The following is a 21,099-nucleotide window of genomic DNA, read 5'->3' as shown; positions in this document are numbered from 1 at the left end:
CTTCCGGATGAATAGGCATAATGAGATTGCTGGGTCATATGGTTGCCTTTTCTAAAGACTTGCAAGGAACCTCCATTCTCTGTTTCATTGCAGCTGCACCATTTTGCAGCCCCACCAACAGCGTGCAAGGGCTCCAGTTTCTCTACGTCCTAGCCAACATTTATTATCTTTCGTTTTCTGTACCAGCCATCCTGACAGGTGTGGGGTGATCTCTCATTGTGATTTTGATTTGCATAATAACTTCTCTGTGCCCTGAAAAGAAAGAGTCGTTGAGAGAAATATCTTGAGTGATGCCTATTTACAATAAAGAAATTCATCCCCCGAACAATAAGACAGAGATATTTCATATTCACCAAATTATTATCCAATTAGTAAGCGTCTAATGAATTGCCTTAGAACTTTCACAGAAACCGCTGGAAAACACATATGCAAATACTAAGAATACAGTATTTCGAGGGAGGCTCTTTGCTGTGTGCATTTCAAAAGCAATGCGTTGAACGTCCAAATCCCTATCACGGTGCAGTAGAGATCACGTGATCCTCTATCCGAGGCAGGGCTTGCTGCCCGTGGAATACCAAACTGTTCCTGGAAGTTTCTCCCTGCCGACTTGCAAACCTCAGAATGCACAGGGTCCGTGGAGTTTCAGTGCAGTAAATTTCCGCAGTGTGGGGCTTTCCTTATCACACCGGGGCCACGAGCTGAACATGTATTTACTGGGAGACTTTTAAATAGACACTTGTCAGTTCTCTGAATCATGTTAAGACTTTTTTTTCCCTTAAATAGGCGTTTAAAGAGATGCCTCTGAAAAAAATGTTCTACTCCAGGAGCTGTCTCTACTGCTTACTTAGGTTTTTTTTTTTAGACGTGTCCTGGTTGGGCCCCACACCTGCTGTGCCAGGTAATGAGTTGTACAGTAGGAATTGTGCACATGTGGCAATGCACACCTTAAACCAGAGCGACACGTGGTCAGGGAGGTCTCAATGCCTTTCTGAAATTAAGGCCTATTTTACCTTGTAAGGACAGCATCTCCCCTTTCCTTGGTGGAGGCTAGAAGTGTGGACAGTGGGTGAGCCTGTCCAGCTTCAAGTCTTCGTTTGGACCCCTCCTGGCTCTGGACCCCGAACAAGCCCCTTCTCTTTTGTGTACTCGGTTTACATGACCGAAAAATAGAGATGGGGCCCATGCCTGCTGCCCCAGGCTGTGGGAGGACCGATAATGGTTAGGCACTCAGGACAGGGCCCAGCCCTATATACACTCGTCTTGGGCTGTTAAAATTCCCAAGAGAATAAACAAGGGGAACTGACTGAGAAGTGAGAACACGTGGGGCCCGTGTGCCTTGATTACCTGCTTGAGTCCGGCTTGTAGGAGGCTGGTGCGGTGACCCTCTCCCTTTTTTGGGGCTGGAGTTCCCTTAGAGTTTTTACAAAAACTATTTGAAATGATCAAGAACATGGTTCCATTCTATCTTCCTCTGAAGCTAAAACAGAATACGATGTTCTGAAGGGGCAGCTTTTGAAAATCAGGTCTGAGGGGTTCATGTGGCTGTTTTTGTTTTTGTTTTTGTTTTACAATGAAATCTGGATGGGAAAGCTTACCTGTCTAGCTGGAGAAGAGCAGATTTAGGGTGCCTGGTATACAGCAGGCACTCAATTAAAGCAGTCTAAATGGAGGAGCAAATGAGTGAAGCTGCAGTGCTCACCTAGACTTTATCTTTGTAGCTGGAGTCACGCTCGTTTGCTGAGCGGCGTCTAAAGCCTTTTCCCGAAGGAAGCAAATCTTTTAGACTCTGTCCTCCAGTCCCTAGTAACTCCTCTCCTTGAGGCAAATAGACCAAAACACTCACTCTCTGCTCAACGGATGGAATTTTCCAAAGGGATAGGAAACTACGTCTCAAGTGAAGACATTCCATGTTGTGATATTAGGATGGGGCTTCTAGAGATAAGTGTTTGAAGCCAGGAAAAGTAGCATCAGCAGGAAATAATGCACGTGTAGGCAGCGGTGGAAATATAGAAAATCCGCACCATGGGAACTCAGACTGTTTTTGTTTTTAAATTTCCTTCATGTTAGCACAGCTGTGAGGATGCCATGAAACAGGACCACATCTTTCCAGGCCTGTGGTAGGGCCCTAGTCCTCTGACCCTGACCATGACCTTTACCCATAGACGTACCTGCTCCTTCCCCATCTGCAGCCCTGAGCTCCCTCCATCAGCACCAGGCATGGGTGCAAGTGATGCTGGGAAGAAACTTGGATTTTTCAGAGCTCTGAAGATGCCGAATGAACTCCTCCCAGGGCACTGCCCCTCGATCTGCCCTTTCTGTCCTGATACCCGCCATGCCTTTGGCTATTGAATGAACTTCTCCATCTCACCCCAGCCCCATCCCACCCGGAGAATACCCTTTTGCCTCCGATGGTTTTGACCTTCTCAGACTCGAAGGTCAGGCCCATGGCAGGCCTGTAGCTCCATGATTCCACAAGTTGGCTGCAGAGCTCCGACTAGTGAGGTGTGGGGAAGATGAAGAAAAGCTCATTGGAGTGGAGCCCTCCACCTCCAGCCTTAGACACTGGGAGGGAAATCTGACATCCAGTGAGATTTAGAGATTTCCAAGAGCATGAAAATCCCATGTTATGTAGAGCCTGAGAAGCAACTGCCAGAAATCCACCTTAGATGTAACCCCATTATCAAGATCCCTCAGCTACAGTGATCTTGAGTTAACGACCTGTGGGTTCACCTTCTAAAAGGCATCGACATATTTTTCTGTTTCCTGGTTAAGCTGGATTTTCCACTTGGGGTTCCCCTATTAGATATTTCACCGTATATTATAACCTTCAAATCTCATTAACTATATTTGCAGAAAGAAGGCAGGTTTGTCTTTATCCAAATGACCATGGCTGCCTTAGTAACAGTAGGAGCCCTGGGAACGGTTACCGGGGTGTCAGCCGCTGGCCCCTTTCTGCATCCGGTGAGCTGGCTGCACACCCCATCCCAGCCTCGGGCTGCTGAGGCCTCTCCGCCACCGCCTCCCAGGACACCACGCCTGCCTCCTTCTCTGCCTGGCCTGCCTGCCCCTCAGCTGGGGCCATGGTGAGCCTTCGAAGCTCCATATCGAAAGATCGATTGTAGGGATTTGGAACTGGACACAAGGATTTCATTCTGAAGTTTGGAAGAGGAATGTCGTTCTAGGATATGCCTGGCAGAGTGCCTTCCGAGCTGGTATGGCCTCTGAGCATCTGTGCAGACAGCCTGTTTAGAGTCACACAGAGAGGACAATGGCAGGTCGCTGTTCCCTGCAAGTGTTTCCAAACAGCTGTCACCAGGGGAGTTTTGACACGACAGTTTCAGAAGGAGCTGGCTTAAGAAACAGAGCCGGGTGGCAGCTCCGCTTCCCCTGTGCCTGCCCCGTCCTTCGACCGAGCATGGGCACTGTATTAGTCCGGCTCCAGCCGCCGTAACAAAATGCCACGGCCTGGGGGGCCTACCCAACAGGAATTTACGGATTTATTTCTCACAGGTCTGGAGGCTGGAAGTCCAAGACCAAGGTGCTGGCAGGGTTGGGGCCCGGGGAGAGCTCTCCCCTTGGGCTGTGGACGGTCACCTTCTCAGTGTATCCTCAGAGGAGACAGACAGAGGGAGTCCTCTGGTCTCTTCTACTTCTTGTAAGGGCACTAATCCCATCATGGGGGCCCTCTCCCTCATGACCTCATGGGGACCCTGATCGCCTCCCAACGGCCCCACTTCCAAATGCCATTACATTGGGCGTCAGGGCTTCAAGAAAGGAGTTTTGGGGGGACATGGTCATTCAGCCCAGAGCAGACACTGTGTTTGCCCTTTGACACTTCTCTCCTCTTTCCTCCTCAGCCTCCGCACCTTGCCCTTCCTTGGTTCCCTCTGGGTATCACAAGAAGACTGGAAGGCAGGCTTCTCAGTGGCAGCAATAATGGAAGGATTTATGTTCTTCCCCTTCAGGAACTCCCCGGATGAATGCAGCATGGCAAAAGGCGGGAAGATGGTGGGCAGCCCAGACACTGTGGGCATGAATTTTGGCAGCTACATGGAGGAGAAGCACATGCCACCCCCGAACATGACCACGAACGAACGCAGAGTCATCGTCCCAGCAGGTCAGATGCTCATACTTCACTCTGCTCAGTCCGCAAACCACGCCTTCCCAGAGCACCATTCTGCTTTCTCTTCCTGCCTCTGGCTTCCGTCACCCTCACTGGTCTAGAGGAATTATCATACATGGAAGCCAGCAGGAGTCTGGCCATCTTTGGTGAAATGTCCACTGATCTGTGTGTGTGTGACAGAGAGAGAGAATGGAAATCCATGAAAAATGACCTCTCAAGGGAAGAATTGCCCTTTCTCTGAGATTATTTGGTGTTAGGTTTTTTGTTTTTGTTTTTTTTTGATGAAGTGTTATTCATACTAGATGGTAGGCTTTTGAAAAATAATTCTTATCTGGCAAAATAAAAAGCTGGGAGCTGTGTATTACTTGTTCTCAAAGTCAAAAATTCCAGCTATCCCTGGCCTACAATACAGATTCCGAGAACCAGAGTAATTCTTTGCCACAAAAGTAATTCTAAACTCAAACCAAAGCAATAGCTCTGAATTTGAGGAAAATGCCAGGAACTTACTTGTTGAGCAAAACCGAAGGGAATGGGAGAGATGACTTACACACAGCTCCTCAGAGGAAACGCGCCACGTAAACCCAAAAATGCCAGGGCCACAGTGACGACTTTGCGAGTCCTTAGTCAATGTCAGGGTTTTTGGTAAGCAGTTTGGAGACACCATCTCAGGAAATCTTGGAAAATAGGAATCCTTATCATGATTTCTCTGATGAGGAAAATGGAGCTCCCAGAGGTCAGCTAACTTTTCCTAGGGCCTACATTTAATAAGAGACCAAGTTAGAGTTCAGATAGGCCTTCCTCCCTCTTTGTTCTCTTCCTGGAGGTGCTGGGTTCGGTCTCGGCTCCTGACACAGCCCCCGCAGGATCCCCTCTGTCATTCTTTACGTCCGGCTATCTGGTCGCCCTGTGGCTCTGCCTCAGGGGCCTGGGCTTACTGTCACTTCAGCCTGAAACCCTTGATTCCAGGTAGTTCTGTCCTTCAGCAGGGCTCAGTGCAAATGTCTCCTCAGAGAGGCCTTTCCTGAGGGCCCCCCACCTAGACCCGTTGCCAACTCCACCCACGGACCTCAGCCCCTGCCTGCCTTATTCGTCTTTACTGTGCTCACCCCGTCTGTCATTATACTGAACATTCACTGACTGCTTGCTTATTAGCTTCCTCCCTCCATGCAACCTCAACCCCCCAAAGGCCCAACTTCCGTGGCCAAGCACAGTGCCTGGCATGCAGTGGGTGCTCAAGGAACATTAACTGAGGGGAGAATGGTTGAAAGGGTACCTATGCATGGGTGAGGTTTGCACAAACTTGATTAAGCCTTGCTCCAGGGGTCACCTAAATTCATCTCTCTGAAGTGTGGTGGTGAACAGACTCCAATCCCCTCCGTGGTGTGATTCCCATCCCCCTGCCCCTCAGCCTGTGTATGATCATGGGCTTCTGTCGCCTTCCACATAGACCTCAAAGCGCAGAGGATGTGACTGAACTTCTGGCTTGGGCTCCTGGACTGGGCTTCACCTCAGGATTGTCACTGGGTGGTGGGGGTGGCTTACATGAAGCTGACTTGGTGTGGTTGACATGAAAGGCATTATCCTTTGGGGTCATCCCTCATCTTGAGAGACTTTTACTGGAGACAGCAAGGTGAAGTCTCCTGTGTGCCTGATGACAGGGACAGAACTGGTTATGATGTTGATTGAAAGGCAGTTGACTTTTCTGTGGAAGCCCTGTGTTTGATTTGATCACCGCAGCTGAGCTACTTACCGGAAACCCGTGACTCACTCCTGGGTCATAGAACAGAAGGCGGTTCCTGCCGGTGGGGAAAAATACAGAGGTGCAAGTGTCCGAGGCACACATCCTGGCTGTGTGGCACCTAAGAAAGGCTGAGAGCAGGGGTGTTCCTGGGGAGGAATGGAGGGCAGGTGTGCTGTTGCCTCCGACACTGTCTGGATATGAACAGGGTGAGGTAGGAACCCAAAGGGCGCCCACCCACCCCTGTCTCTCCCTTAGCCTTGTTTCTTAAGAGTGTCATTTCTTCAGTTCAGGCAACACAAAGTTTTTCATTCTCTAAGATGCGAGAACCAATCTGAGGAGAGATTCTTGTCTTGGTTCTTCATAGAATCACAGACCCAGGAGGTAACGCGTGGCGCCACTCTCCCTGTTTACTGATGGGCTGATGTTTCTCTCAGGGGGTCACTGTGCTTTGAAGTCATCGGTATCAATCGCCACAGGGACAGACTTGAGGCTTTCTACCTTAAGGAAAATGTTGAGAAAACAGGAGAGATATTTATATGGGGAAGAGGCAAAGAACCAATTTAATGGAGTCAGAGCATCTACCATTCCTGATACTGTATATAGTAGGTGCTCATTAAATGTTGGTCGTCTGGGTGGGATGATGGTCATGCAGATTGGCTCATATTTAAGGTTTTGTGCAAAGATTGGTTTCATCCCCTGAAGAAAGTCCTCTTTCAGCTGTTCCCTCCTTTGGTTGCTTCACGCCAATGCAGGCAGTTATTCAGTTAATAGTGTTGGTAAGAGAGCTAGTTGTGGCTGATTTTGCAAGTTGTGAGTCTTTCAGTTATTGGCCAAGCTTTATGTATGTGTGCTCATACACAGACACACAGATGAGCACACACACCACACACACACCCCACCCCCCCCACACGCACCCCTCCACCCACACCCACCTACCCCCCCCAGAATGCATCCCCCCCCCACATACACACACATACAGCTGCATTGCACAATCCAGATAATTCCTCCGTGTGGCCAAGATTGCAGGCCCTGGGGGCAGCTCTGTCAGCTGCTGCATCTGTACCCTCAGCCCTAGCTCTAGGACCCAGGACCCAGGACCCAGGACCCAGGCACCTCACGCAGGCACATCTTGGCCATAGAGCGTGCTGCACACATAGATAGAATTCTCCAAACCTGGTTCCACCTGGCACCTGGGAGTTCCTACTAGTTAAACACATTGATTGACACTCAGAAGTGCAAATCATAAAACTAGCTGAAAAAAATGTATTTCTAAGCATCTGTTTTTAAAATGCAGACTTTTAAATCTTGCACAGTTGCAAAAGGTGGGGGGGTCATTCGGCTCCAAGGTGTTGGCAGACCGCGAGAAGGGGATGCCTCAATCAGTACATGATTAAGTGTCCATAGGATAAAAAGGAAAGTAATATGGGAAAGACGGTCCAGATATTCTAGAGAAAAATGGATTCCTTGGTTTGTCACAGGAAAGGAGCAGGGAAGTCTTGAGAAAAACAGTCAATCAGTGAGACCAGCAGACATTCCAGAAAGCCCTGGCTTGTGCCTCGTGTCCCAGAAAAATTGTAGATTGTGCCTCTCCCTCTCAAAGTACACCGGTTAGACAATAAATCACATTTTTTACTTTTTTATCTACCTGTCTGTCTGTCTGTCTATTTTGTGTCCATGTGTATGTCTAAGTCTACATCTTATGGGGTTGGGCTGTTCCTGACATGGTTGTAGATCAGAGGGTCACTGAGTGAAATCAGTCTTATGAGGAACTAGACACGTGTGGCCTGGTGAATGGCACTCTGTCGGTTGGCTCAGTGGGATTTGGACGTCACCCGGAAAATGTTCCTCCGAGTACGATCAGAACCACGTGCGTCGGGATTCCCTGGGAGACTTGTGATTTGAAAATGCACATTTCCAAGTTTCCTGAATCCGGATATGTGGAGGGTTGAGGATTCCACATTGTTGATGCACTTTTCGGGTGATTTCATGCATAATATGGCTTGAGAAGCTCTAATCTAAATAGAAGACACTGAATAAATTTTACTTGCATATACCTTAACCATTTTTAATAAAGGCAGGCTGGGTTACTTTTAGAAGAGGGAGGGGCCAGGAAGATAGGAAGTAACTAACAATTTCACATTGATGTTCCAAAAATTTTAAAACTGAAGAGTCATCTGTTTGGTGGGAAGGAATTTTGTCTTCCTAATGCTTCTCCCTTAGGATGTATTTTTGGGATCTGTCGTTCGTTGGTGGCACGCTAATGTGACATTGTGTGACAAAAATTCTCAAATAAAAATAAAATAAAATAAGCTAGAATAAAATAAGATAGACTAAAATAGAACAGAATAGAATAGAATAAAACAAAATAAAATAAAATAAGGTAAAATAAATTAAGACTAAAATAGAATAGAATAAAATAAAATAAAACTAAAATAAAATAAGCTAGAATAAAATAAGATAGACTAAAATAGAATAGAATAGAATAAAACAAAATAAAATAAAAATAAAATAAATAAAATAAAACAAAACAAAATAAAATCTGCAGAGGCCAATGTGTCAAGGCGTCCGCAGGAAAACCTGGGACGGTTGAAGGCACAGAATGCAGTGTGAGTGGGGGAAGCCCTGGGCTCCATTCTGACAAGCTGGATCAAGCATAGTACAAGGCCTGTAGCACTGGGCTGTGTTCCTATCAACAGCCAAGACGACTCAGGCACAAAGTAGGCATCTGACTTCCAGGTGTTCCCACGTCTGCCTTGCCAACACTGCTGAGAAACAAATGGGTCTCCATTGCACTGTGGAGCTGGTATTCTAAGGCACCTCGGTTTCACGACGCCTCATGAATCATCTGCTATTGGGGATGCTATCCCTCCGGGTACCGGCTGTAGCTCCGGCGGTCCCTGTAGCTTTTCCTTATTGACATTGCTCTTGGCGATGTGCTAACCAACAGGGCGGGCAAAGAGGAAGGCACAGTCTTCATCCACTTTTCTTAAAAGTTGCAAAATGCTGACCAAAATGCAACAGGACGTCGGGTTTTAGCAGCTTACATCATTTTGAAAGATTTTTTCCTTTTCTCTGTTTTTATTCCCTAAAATATTTTGGTGCAAAAGCATTGAGCTTTTCAAACATTTCTACCTTTTTTTCCTCTTTTTTTAAATTTAAATTCAGTTAATTAACAGATAGTGTATTATTAGTTTCCGAGGTAGTTGAGTGATTCATCAGTCACACATTTCTACTTTTATTTTCTAAATATCTACCTTGAGCACGAGCACTCCTGGCAACTAGAAGTCTCAGAGATAGAGTTGCCACATTTGCTTGTTTGCTTCAATTCGTTCATTCATTCACTGAGCGCTTACTGTGTTTCGGTCACCGTGAATAAGAGCTCTTATATGATTTAAGACCCCCCTATTCTTACCCCCCAAAGACCCATGACTGGAACTCCTGGTATTGTGTCTTCTTCCGGCCCTCCACACTCGGTCCCTTCTCCTCAATTCATGAGGCATTCAGTGAGAAATTGCTACTCTTATGCCCGTCCCAGAGGAAGTGACCAGAGCCGGCCAGAAGCAGATAAGACCCATGCACATGAAGTCAGTAGTTCCTGAGAGGAGAGTGTAGGATTAAGAGCTCAAGTGACTGATCCAGACAAATGTTTCAAAACATCGATAGCCTCCGCCATTTTTCACTGCCACATCCTGCCCCCCAGTCATGTGCTCTCCTCACACTCTGTGTCACCACAACCCTGTTTCTCCATCCGTGCTGTTCCCTCCAAGGGAATGCCCTTCCACCTTTCTCTGCTCACAAATCCTTCTTCAGGACAAATTCACCCTGTCTAGGAAGTCAACCTTGGTCTTTTTTGCAACTTAATTGCTTCTCATAATACATCTTACCAATTCTTTTATTACTGTGCTTTATTTTGTTCCACATTAATTCTAGAATACATCCCATACTTACTTAAATACAGATATACCATTTAGTTCCATGGAGGATTTGAGATGCCTTGTGAACTAGACTATTGATAAACATGCGAACCAAACTACTGATCAAAAAGAAATTAGGAATCAGTCTTGAGGCAATTAAAAATATTAATGGAAAACCAAAATCACATGAAAGAAGTATGCAGCCATTTTGACCACACTTGACCACGAGCTTGGCCAAGATATCGTAGCCAGGCTTCCAGTATGGCTTTGAGCTTCCTGGCAGCCAAAATAAAAAGTCGTGTGGGGACATAATCCCTGTTTTCGCAAAGAAGTTTCACAGGGAAGGTGATGTTTTTCTCAATTCTGAGTCCTACACACAGGATCCCTGGACTTTACATTTGGGGTCCACCGAGGCTGTACAGATGACCATCATTCTGACGTGATTGCTGTGTTCCATTTCACCAGCGTGTTTCTTGCGACATCCGTTATGAACAGAGAGAATTACATGAGAGAACAGCTCCATGTGGACAAAGAGCATATGTCCAGTGTGAGTCTTTGCTGGTCTGGCTTATTGTAAAGTCAAGATTTTGAGTTCTTGGAGTGGGAGAGGGCTCACATGGCTTTCACATGATTCCTCCTCAACGTCTCCAAGCTGGGCTTTGAAAGCAGATGAGTAGCAAGTTCTAGAAGAATATACTCACTGACCAAGCTCAGACGGTAGACCTATTAGGTTTGAATCTTTATTAGAGTTGTTATTTATGAGCCTGTCTTTTCTATTAGATTGCAAGTTGGGGAATGTGTCTTTCGCATTCTTCATCACCAGGTGAGGCAGCAGCAAGCTCATGGGCTGTGTGCGGAGGTCAGTCAATGTGCATTTATTGAGTTAATGGTGATCCAGACTTAGTTAGCAAGCATCATGGAGTCACAGGACTTGGAGGTACAAGACTCTTGATGATCTTAGTTCAACTTTGTATTAGTCAGAGTTCTTCAAAGAAACAGAACCAATCGCTCTCTCTCTCTACCTCCTTCCCCATTCATTTATTTATTATGAGGAATTGCCCATGTGATTATGGAGGCTGAGAAGTCCCGCAGCCTACAATCTGCTGCCTGCGAACTGGGAGCCCAAGAGAGCCAATGGTGTAGTTTTGTCTGAGTCTTAAAGCATGAAAGCCAGAGACCTGAACACAGGAGATAGATGTCCCAGCTCAAAAGCCCGGCAAAGGGAGCAAAGCCTCCCTCCCTTCCTCCACCTTTTTGTTCCATTCAGGTCCCTAGTGGGTTAGTTGATGTCACCCACCCACACAGGGGAGGGCAGACCGCTTTACTCAGTCGTCCAATTCAAATGCTGATTTCTTCTGGAAACACCCTCACAGACACACCCAGAAATAATGTTTAGCTAAATGTCTGGACATCCTATGATCCAGTCAGGCTGACACAGAAAACTCTCACAAACTTCTTCCTTTACCCATGAGAACACGGAGCCCTGGAGGGAAGGGATGCACCTCTCCCAGGGACGCTCGCACAGGTAGGGGCGACCAGAGCCTGTGCTCACGTCTACCTACAGAACTTGGTGGTAAGATGACACGTCTTCATTTTACTTCATCATACCACTAAACACTCCCAAGGATCTCTCCCACTAATTCTACACCATGGAATGTGTTTCTGTAAGCTTCTGTTTGAATTGCTTCTATGCACCAAGCCAAGCAACCAGACAACCAAACCCGCTAAAACTTAAATCCTAAAGTTAAAGTGAATGATATTCCTAGATGATGAACTGCCCTGGGGTTATATGTGTGGCAGAAATTATAAACACAGAAATGGTACAGTTGCCATCTACTGAGGGCACACTGTTGTCAGTCACTGGGCCATCCACTTTGTAGAAAAAGTATTATCTCATTTAAATCCCACAAGCACCCTATGGTGTAGGTATTATTTATTATTCTCACTTTACAGATAAAGAAACTAAAGCTAGAGAAGTCAAGATCATGGCTCAGGATGTCCCAGACAAAAATTTGGAGAGCTAGGATTCGAACCCAGTTCTCTCTGACTCCAAAGTCTGAGTTCTCGTTCCTATGCTACCCTATCAAAATTCCCCAGGGACGAACACAAGGACATGGAATGGTGGGATGCGTTTGTTGAATTGTTCAGAGATTCTGAAATGGACTTTTCAGAGGAGACTAAGGAAAGAAAGAAAGACTAGAGATGTTCAAAATAGTCTACCGTGTTGGTCAGCACACAACCGCTACATTTCTGGGATGGGACTGAAAACAGCTTAGATTTAGCGTGAGTGGCTGGATGGATGTTAATGAATGTAGAAAAAAAATGTTATGCTAGATGAATTGGTTTGGTTTATTCCGTGCTTAATTTACCCGTGGGACACCCACCCCCAAGGCAGGCTGGGGACCACGTAGAGCTTAGGGTTAAGAGTCATTTATCAGGGCTTACCACACTTGGGTTCCAAACTCTGCCATTTTCTAGCTCTGAGATCTGGAAAGTCACTTAATCTTGGTGTTCTTGGCCTGCAGCTACACCAAAATGTAGACGATGGTAATGCCTACTTTGTATGACACTGTATGGATTAAAGAAGAAAATACATGTCAAGTGCATGAACAATGACAAGGATATAGTAAGACCTCCAAAAATTATAGCTTTTCTTTTCATATTTGGGTCAAGCATTTGGGAGAAATCCCGACACTCAAGCGGTCGATCTGCACACATAAGCACGTGGGGTGGGTTGAATTGTGGCCCCACAAAAAGATATGTTAAAGCCCTAACCCCCAGTGCCCGAGGACATGACCATATTTGGAACTAGAGTATTTTTAGATTCCATCAAGTCAAGATGAGGTCATGAGGGTGTGTCTAATAAAATGACCTCTGTCCTTATGAAAAGGGAAACTTTGGACACAGACACACATAACGGGAAGATGATGTGAAGACACGCAGGGAGAAGGCCTTGTACTAATGGAGGCAGAGATTGAACTGGGGCAGCTGTAGGCCAAGGAGTACCAAGAATGGCCGACCGCCACCGGAAGCCAGAGGAGGCAGGGGAAGGATTCTACCCAGAGCCCCAGAGGGATCAGGGCCCTGTTGAACCTCGCTCTCAGACTGCTGGCCTCCACAAGCCTCAGACAACCTATTTTGGCTGTTTTAAGCCACTTAGCCTGTGGTACTCCATCACTGCAGCCCTTGGAAACTAATATGGTATGTGTGCTGTAGTTAGACGTGGGCATAGACAGAAAGTCCAGGGAGGTTTATGGAGTGAGGACCACGGACAAAACTCCGAGGACGCCAGCACCTAGAGAGGGACAAAGAGAACCCAGGCAGGGAGACACATTAAAATGGAACACATCATCGCATCTAAAACACCATGAGCATAAGCTGTGTTGTGACGGAATAACCGAGGAGACGCAAGAGGGAAAGAAATGAAGGAAACAAAATCCAAACACTAGGTAATCCGCTCAAGAAGAGTTGAGAACGACTCCATCCAGTGCAATAGTTCGGCATGTCAGAATGTCACAAGTATGTTTAGAGCCCAGCAAAAATAATTCAGTCATGTGTTTTCTGAATCAAATACTTTGTGAAATTACGAAATCTCAAGCAGGCTGAGGATAGGCGTATTTTCTTACAGTGTTTGACTTTTGTAGGGTATTTCATGATTCATATGTACAATGAATTTTTTTGACAATCCATTAATTAGTAGGTGCATGAAACAGAGCGTAGCATGAGCTAGGTTGACCGGGTGCACTGGAAATGGGGAAGTTTTAAAGTAATTAGGTAAAAAAAAATGCCGAGAAGACTCTTGGTTCTAGTAAAATGTTGAGCTTAAAAGGAACTTAAGGTGTTCCTCTTGCAGAGCCCCTGGGAATGGAGCATGGAGCCTGACACCCTTTTATATGCCTGGCTGTGGGAAGAAAGTCAGTGAGTTCCTTAGCAACTCTAAACAAGGAAGGAGCTGAGAACAGAGTACTCTACCCTCCTGTTGTCACCTGCTTGTCACAGGTGGCATCGATGGGGGTGGGATACCAGTGTCTATAATACGGAGATTTGGGTTTTAAAGGAGCAGGACATGAGGTCTTGGTCTTGCACAAAGCAGGGAGTTGGACCTGATCTCTCTCGATGCATGCAGGCACATGACTGTGTGTCCCCCAGCAACCCCAGGTTGAGAAATTAAGCATCGAAAAGTGGTCGTGGGCTAAGGACAACCTCGGACACCTGGCAGAAGGACATAGGATAACTTCCTGGAAAGACATATCTTCAATCCAAACTTTACAGAATTCCTGCAGAGAAAGATTCACTGAAGATGACCCTGTAACCCCAAATTACAGAAACAGGGAGAAACAATCTACCCAGACCAAGAGTCCGTAGAAACAACGGACAATGTGGTTAAGCCCTCAAGAGTGTTAGCTGATTGAAGCATGGCACTGAGACTATAAAGTAAGTAGACTTAAAAGTGGTTAAACACACAGTAGAAGGAACAAGAAGGAGAAGAACAAGACATTATGGAAAAGAATAGATAATTTTGAAGAAGAAGCAGGAGAACTCCTAGAAACACAAAACAGGATTCAAAAGTGTCAGAAACTCAGTAGGTGGGTTAAAGAGTTGATTCGAAAAAGCTGAAGAGTGAATTAAGGAAAGTAGACTTGGAATTGTTTTCAGGGTGCAGGACAGTGACGAAGAGATGGAGGATGAGTGAAGGTCAAGGGCAGGGAAGGGGCTCATGATAATGTGCCGTGTAGATCTAATAGAAGTTCCAGAAAGGAGGGAATCAAGAGAATGGGCAAGGAGAAATATTCAAAGATATAAAATCTGACTTCTCAAAATTGATGAACAAGACCATTTTCCAAATACAGGAAGCATAAGACAGAGAGAAAGATAAATAAGAATAAGCCCACACTAATCACATTCTGGAAAGACTGTAAAAACACCAAAGATAGAGCACTTAAAAACCAGCAAAGAAAAAAGACCATCTGAAAACAATTTCAGTTATAAGGACAGCAAACTTCTCAACAATGACACAGAACACTGAGGATCGTGGAAGAAAATCGTTAGTGAGCTCAGAGAAACTGACACAATTCTAGCTCTCTCCTGGGCTCTTAACTTCTTCTTCTTTTTCCCTGCCACAGACTCATTTAGTAGGTTGGTGAAACCAATGTGTCCTTTAACATAAACTTCAGAGGGATGTGAGGAACAACTTCGTTAAGAGTGCAGTGTAATCCATTCTGTAAATTGTGGGGGAAATAAAGATACTTTCAAACAAAGGGTCAGAGCGTGTGGCTACCAATCCTCACTTCAGGAAACAACGAAAGATCTAATAAACAAAGAAAATGGATCCTAGAAGAAAGGAGTGAGATAAGAAGGAAATGGGAGCAATGAAATTGGTTGCTATGAGAATCGATCTAAAGAGAAACGGCTATAGAGTAACAGCCACAGCTTCCTAAGTAGGGAGCACAACAGGGTACAGTAAAAACACTGGACAATATCATCTTATAAGATGAAGGATGGATGCTGAGAGCTCAAGACTTCTGAATTCCTTGCTTTCTTTGGGAAAAGGATATATTTGGTGATTAAATTTGGATTTTGTTTAAAGATTAACAAGTAAAGAAATAGAACTAGAATGTTAAACAGCCAAACTGGTAGAGAAAGGAAAAAAAAAAACGAAGAAAATTAGATCTGTTGAATAAGACACTTGAAAAGGAGGAATAAAGAACATACAAAGCAAGGTAAAGAGAACACAGTAAGGTGGCAGAAATTAGATCAGTAACAATACATGTAAGTAGGCCAAAGTTGCCATTAAAGACTAGGCTAGATTAAAAAAAAATACTCAGAATTCAATTAAGTACTGTTTACAAAAACATCTAACACAAAGAAAGAATGACAGCAAACAGAGGGGATACGATGTATGGTCAAATTCTGATCAAAACAAACCTGACAAAAGTGGAAAGAGAAAGCAGAAAGCATTGTTGGAGAAAACTGAGGGTCAGTACATTATAAATAGAAAAGTTACATGCATGAAAACTATATGTCGATGAACTTGTATGTACATAATAACACAACCTTAAAATTCGTAAAGAATTTTAAGCATAAAAAGGCAAATCCCTTTTAGGTGAGAGATTTTAATATGCCTTTCTCCGCAGTTGATAGATCAATGACCTAAAAATTAGGTATATGTTACCAATTTTGGTCCAGTGGGTATTTGTAGAAACCTGCACCTAACGGAAACACGCAGTCTTTATAAACTCTCAAGGGGCATTTGCAGAAATTGGCCATCCAGTCGACCACCAAAAAATGAACAACCAGAATAAGAGAAAATCGGTGTCAGGTAGACCTCATTCACTGGCTAATTCACTAATTCAAAAAAATTAGAAATCGGTAGCTATCGAAATGATAACTGAGCCCCATCTGTACCTTAGGAAATGAAAAGGTTCAGGAACAGCCTTGAGTATAGGCTTTTTGAGTGCCAGTTTCAGTCTGTGGTAGAGTGAAGCCCAAAGTGAAACCAGTTCTCTTGGTTCAACCTCCTTTCGTAAGTGTGAAGTCTTTCCCTACAAGGAGGCAAAATGTGAAATCTTATTTTTGCAGGCTTTTGAGTGTCTCGGATAGCAGATTGGCAGACGTGCCCGGGGCCTGGTTTTATAAACAAAGACTTCATAGGATTGCGATATGGCTTAGACGTTCATTTTCTGTTGGTAGTTCTTTTCTTAAACAAGGGTGATTTTTCTATCTGGAAGCCAATATTTTACACTGATACTGTTCAAGAAAAATGACAGGAGGGCTGATATGCTCACCGGTCTGACTCTTGCTTAACCTGACTTGTGTTCGTTCCTGGGGGGGAGGTCTCCGAAACAGGATGTTTGCCTACATGAGGTATTCTGTTTCGTGAAGATTCAGTACGTCTTCGGCAATGCAATATCCTTTTGCCTGATTTAAATATCTACTTAATATTTTCCTGGCAGCAGTGGAACGCTACTAGGTCAGAAAACAGTTTCAGGGAAATGTAAAAATAATTTCAGCCCTCCACCCACGCACCGCTTGCCCCCCCCCCCCACGGTAATTTAACCGGTGCAACTCTTGAACTCTCTGCTTTGCTTGTGTTATTTTTCTTTTCCTTTCAACTTTACTGAAACAGCCTTCGTAAAACTTGTGGCTATTAACCACGGACTCGAAGACCCAAATAAGAGGCTTCGGAGACAGATGACTTCTTTTTCCCCCTTCCCTTGGGCTCTGGGGTTTACCATTTTGATGTCCATGACATGGGGACTGATGACACAGCTGTTTTCCAAACAATTGGCCTGGAGGCTGAACACAAAACAACTTATCTTCAGCGGGTCATGATTCATCTGACAGAAGCATCCCCAAAAGCTTCTCAAAATAAAGCGTAAAGCAGACTTTTGTGTTTAGAGGAAGAGGCTGGCCCTGCGATAGGAGATTGTTTATCGCCGAGTTTGCGATGTGAAGCCCGTTGTGTGGATGCATTATTTCTCTGCGATGTTATTGTTGGCAAAGTGCTTTCACATACATTATCTCATTTACTTTTCTATTCCCCTAACATTTCACTTAATTACCCACAGAAAAAGAAAACAAGTTTCAGAAAGGTTAACGTTTACATCTAGTAAATGGTTGAATCAGAGCCCAAATATTGGTATTCCGGCTCCCAATAAAGCCTTTTATTTGACCACTGGGTTTGCTGTGCTTGATGTAATTGTAATTGGATTCCTCAGACATTTCCAGCGACTCTGAAATCCCTGGATCATAAAGTCCAGGCTTCTTAGCAAGATACTTGGGGCCCCAGCTTTCACCTCCGTCCTCCTACGTCTCTGTGCTCCCTCTCCAACCCTCTACTCCAGCCGCACCCGATTTCTCACTCTTCCCTCAACACCTCGGGGGGTTCATGCCTCCGCGGGTATGAAGCTCGGCTCTCACTGTTCCCCCAAACTAAAGGGCTTCTCTCTGCTTCTGTCACCCACATTCTGTCAGATGCTTGAGCCAGACCCTTCTGGTCAAAACGCTACCCCTTTCCTTGGCATCTCTCCATTTCCTGGCCGCCTCCGAATCTCCCGTAGTATGTGTGTATACAGTAAATGCTTGGTAATTCTTATTTGAGTTAAATGAATCTTAGTCCTGCTCCTGTGGGAGCCGTTCCAGAGGTCTTTGAACTCGGCATGTCGTTTTACAGAAGTGGAGAGGCAGGTTCCATCACGAGGTCAGGTGATGGGTCCTGAGCCGCACTGCTCTCTGGAGGCCGAAAGTGTGGAATGGCACACCTGAACATAGCCGAGGGTGGTGTCTTGGCTGGGGTTCATTCTGTGGCCCTCTCCTCTTTCTCCTTCCCATGCAGAGTTGGGGGTCAGGGAAGGAGGTGAGGTCTGTTGAATCTTGTGGGACCTTATGAGCCCCTTCTGGGATGGCAGGGTGGGACAGAAGAATAAAGCTTTGCTGACATACCGTGGATGCTGGAGGAGATCTGAGAGACTCTACTGGGCTTTCTGTGGAGTTGAAGGGAGACCTGGGACCCACCACACTGACCTGAACTCCGCAGAACGCTACCCACGGCTACAGCATCCATGCCTGGCCCAGGTCTGGGGGGGGGGGCTCACTGTGGGGCTGTCACTGGTGCAGCCCCAGAGGGTCATTATAAGTGCTTAGCTCTCAAGAACATTGAGGACAGATGCCCAAAGGACGTGGTGAGCAAAGGCGAGGGGACAAGAAGGGGCTAGTCCTGCAAGCAGCGCGTGGTGTTTGGGTACAGGCATGGGGCGTTGGTTCGGAGATGGCAGGCAGTTGTGTGTGGCTGTAGGGTGACGGGATGGGCAGTGGTTGGGAATGACACCCATGAAGACAGTGGGATCTCGCAAACTCAGTCCTGTGCTTCATGTGGGGGAGATTGGGCTTGTCTCTCGAAAAGTGTTCTCTGTTATGTTACCTCCAGAGTAGGTCTGGAATAATGGCACCCCATGGACAGGTCAGAAAGGAACATCCTTCTTTACTCTATCGTATGGCCATAGTTTGTTTTTCATGTTCTTTGCTTATAAACGTATAGGGCAGGGACGTGGCGATCCATTCCCAAAAAGATAACAGGAGTAACACAACTTTGTGTAACTTTATTCTTTTCAAATAAAGCAATCCCATTAATAAACTGTATAAGAGAGTGAGATTAAAATTTTATACCCTTGAAAGCTTTATAAAAACATTGTAACAAATGTTTTATTTTTTAATTTAAATTCAATTAGCCAATGTATAGTAAATCATTAGTTTCAGATGTAGTGTTCAATAATTCATCAGTTGCATATAACACCCAGTGCTCCTCACATCACGTGCACTCTTTATATATATATGTATATATATTATATATATATATACAAGTCCTTTGTAAGATCTTGTTTTGACTTTGAAACAGAGCAGAATATATTTTTATAAACATTTTTAACCTAAGTACTAAATGTTTATTGGGAAAAAAAAGAGAAAATACGGTTTAGTGAAAAAGAAAAAAAATCTAAAAATCTCCATCACCTTCTCCCCGGAGACGACAGTTGACCTCTTACTGCTGAGCCCTCCGAAATTCTTTCCATGGATATATTTACATTTCTTCGCAAGTGTGCTTCAATAATGTTTTCAAACTTTTCAATTTAATCCACTTTGAGCATTTTTTCCTATCAATATATTCAGCGGTGTAATTCTAGTTTCCAAGTATCACAGGAACGTCCCTAAGTGCGCCACCACTTAACCAGTTCTCTTTGGTTGGACATTTAGGGTGTTTCCAATGTTATGCTATTATAAACACCACTACAAAGAACATCCTTGAAAATAAATCATTGCGCACATCCTCTATTATTTCCTTACGATAAATTTCTAGAAGTGGAATTTTTAGTTCAGAGACGATGCACACATTTTTTTTAAAAGATGTTTTTAATGTATTGCCGAATTGTTCGTTAGAAAGGCAGCGATTTATAGTCATGCCAACAGTACAGGAGAACGGCAGTTTCGCCAACCCCGAGTGAGAATGTTCGTAATAAGAACAATGCAGGTCAAGGAATTGGTCCCTGGGGTCTCGCCCATGAGTCCCTGAAAGGAGAATTGAATGAGCCGTGACAGCCCTGGGCTTAGCAAGGGAAACCAATTAGCAGCACACCAAGGGACCACAGAGAGATTAGACTTCTTTTTTTGGCTGTCTTCCTAAGATGTCATTTTACCATTTTAACATGAAGCCTGTGACTTTTGGGAAGATGTTTATATATCATTTTTAGATTATCTAGTTAAACCATTAAGAGAAGAAAATGCATTCCCAGAATGAACTGATTTCTAGGAAGTAGTTACCAGCCCCCCTCCCCAAATAGTCTTTCTAAGTTGTTAAAGGCAAAAACAAAACAAAACAAAATTACAAAGGGTTTGGCTAATACCTTGTGGTGGGATTTAAGAAAAATGACCTAGGGAGGGGCACCTGGGTGGCTCAGTCGTTAAGCCTCTGCCTTTGGCTCAGGACGTGATCCCACTGTTCTGGGATTAAGCCCCAAATCAGGCTCCTCCGCTAGGAGCCTGCTTCTTCCTCTCCCACTCCCCCTGCTGTGTTCCCTCTCTCACTGACTGTCTCTCTCTCTCTCTCTCTGTCAAATAAATAAATAAAATATTTTTTAAAAAAAGGAAAAGAAAAAGAAAAATGACCTGGGGAGGATAGCAGACGGGACGATCTTCTGTCTGAGAGGCCATGACTTCCTCCACATAAAACAAGCAGCACGAGGGCTTGAATTGGGGATCATTAAATATGCTCCGTGTCTGTATAATGATGAATTATGACAGGCCATGAGGAAAAGAAGAAAGAAGACCTTCTATAAAAACAGTATGGAGTCTTTTTTTTTTTAAGATTTATTTATTTATTTATTTATTTATTTATTTATTTATTTATTTATTTGAGAGAGGGAGAGACAGCCAGCGAGAGAGGGAACACACGCAGGGGGAGTGGGAGAGGAAGAAGCAGGCTCCCAGTGGAGGAGCCTGATGTGGGGCTCGATCCCAGACTGCCAGGATCACGCCCTGAGCTGAAGGCAGACGCTTAATGACTGAGCGACCCAGGTGCCCCCCAAAACAGTATGGAGTTTTGACCATTTTATCCCCCTAGGTCAAATTCTGACCCAATGGCAAAGAGCCACCTGAACTCAATGGTGGACAAGTTAACCTTCTGTATACACACTCCATTTTCACGGCCTAACAAAGCGTTCCCGTGTGTTTGGATTACACAGGAATGCGCACACCTTCCTGTCAACACTGCCGTTTCAGGTTTTGTAGATGGCACAGGACCAGAGCTCTCCTTGGTTTTCACATTCTATGCA

The 21,099-nt window shown here is 44.9% G+C and overlaps 1 protein-coding gene across 5 annotated transcripts in view; it reads left to right on the top strand.

Moving 5' to 3' along the window:
• ERG (ETS transcription factor ERG) overlaps window positions 1-21,099 on the top strand; it is a 177,059-nt gene that overhangs the window by 133,508 nt on the left and 22,452 nt on the right. For all 5 annotated transcript variants that reach the window (XM_045813481.2, XM_045813480.2, XM_045813478.2 and 2 more), the window contains one exon: window positions 3,966-4,117. In XM_045813481.2, coding sequence (XP_045669437.1) covers window positions 3,966-4,117 — 152 coding nt within the window. The remainder of the gene's footprint in view (window positions 1-3,965; window positions 4,118-21,099) is intronic.

This window comes from Ursus americanus, chromosome 4 (assembly GCF_024610735.1).
Source record: "Ursus americanus isolate L20-20 chromosome 4, mUrsAme1.1.p, whole genome shotgun sequence".
NCBI lineage: Eukaryota > Metazoa > Chordata > Mammalia > Carnivora > Ursidae > Ursus > Ursus americanus.
This window is presented reverse-complemented; position numbering and strand designations above follow the sequence as displayed.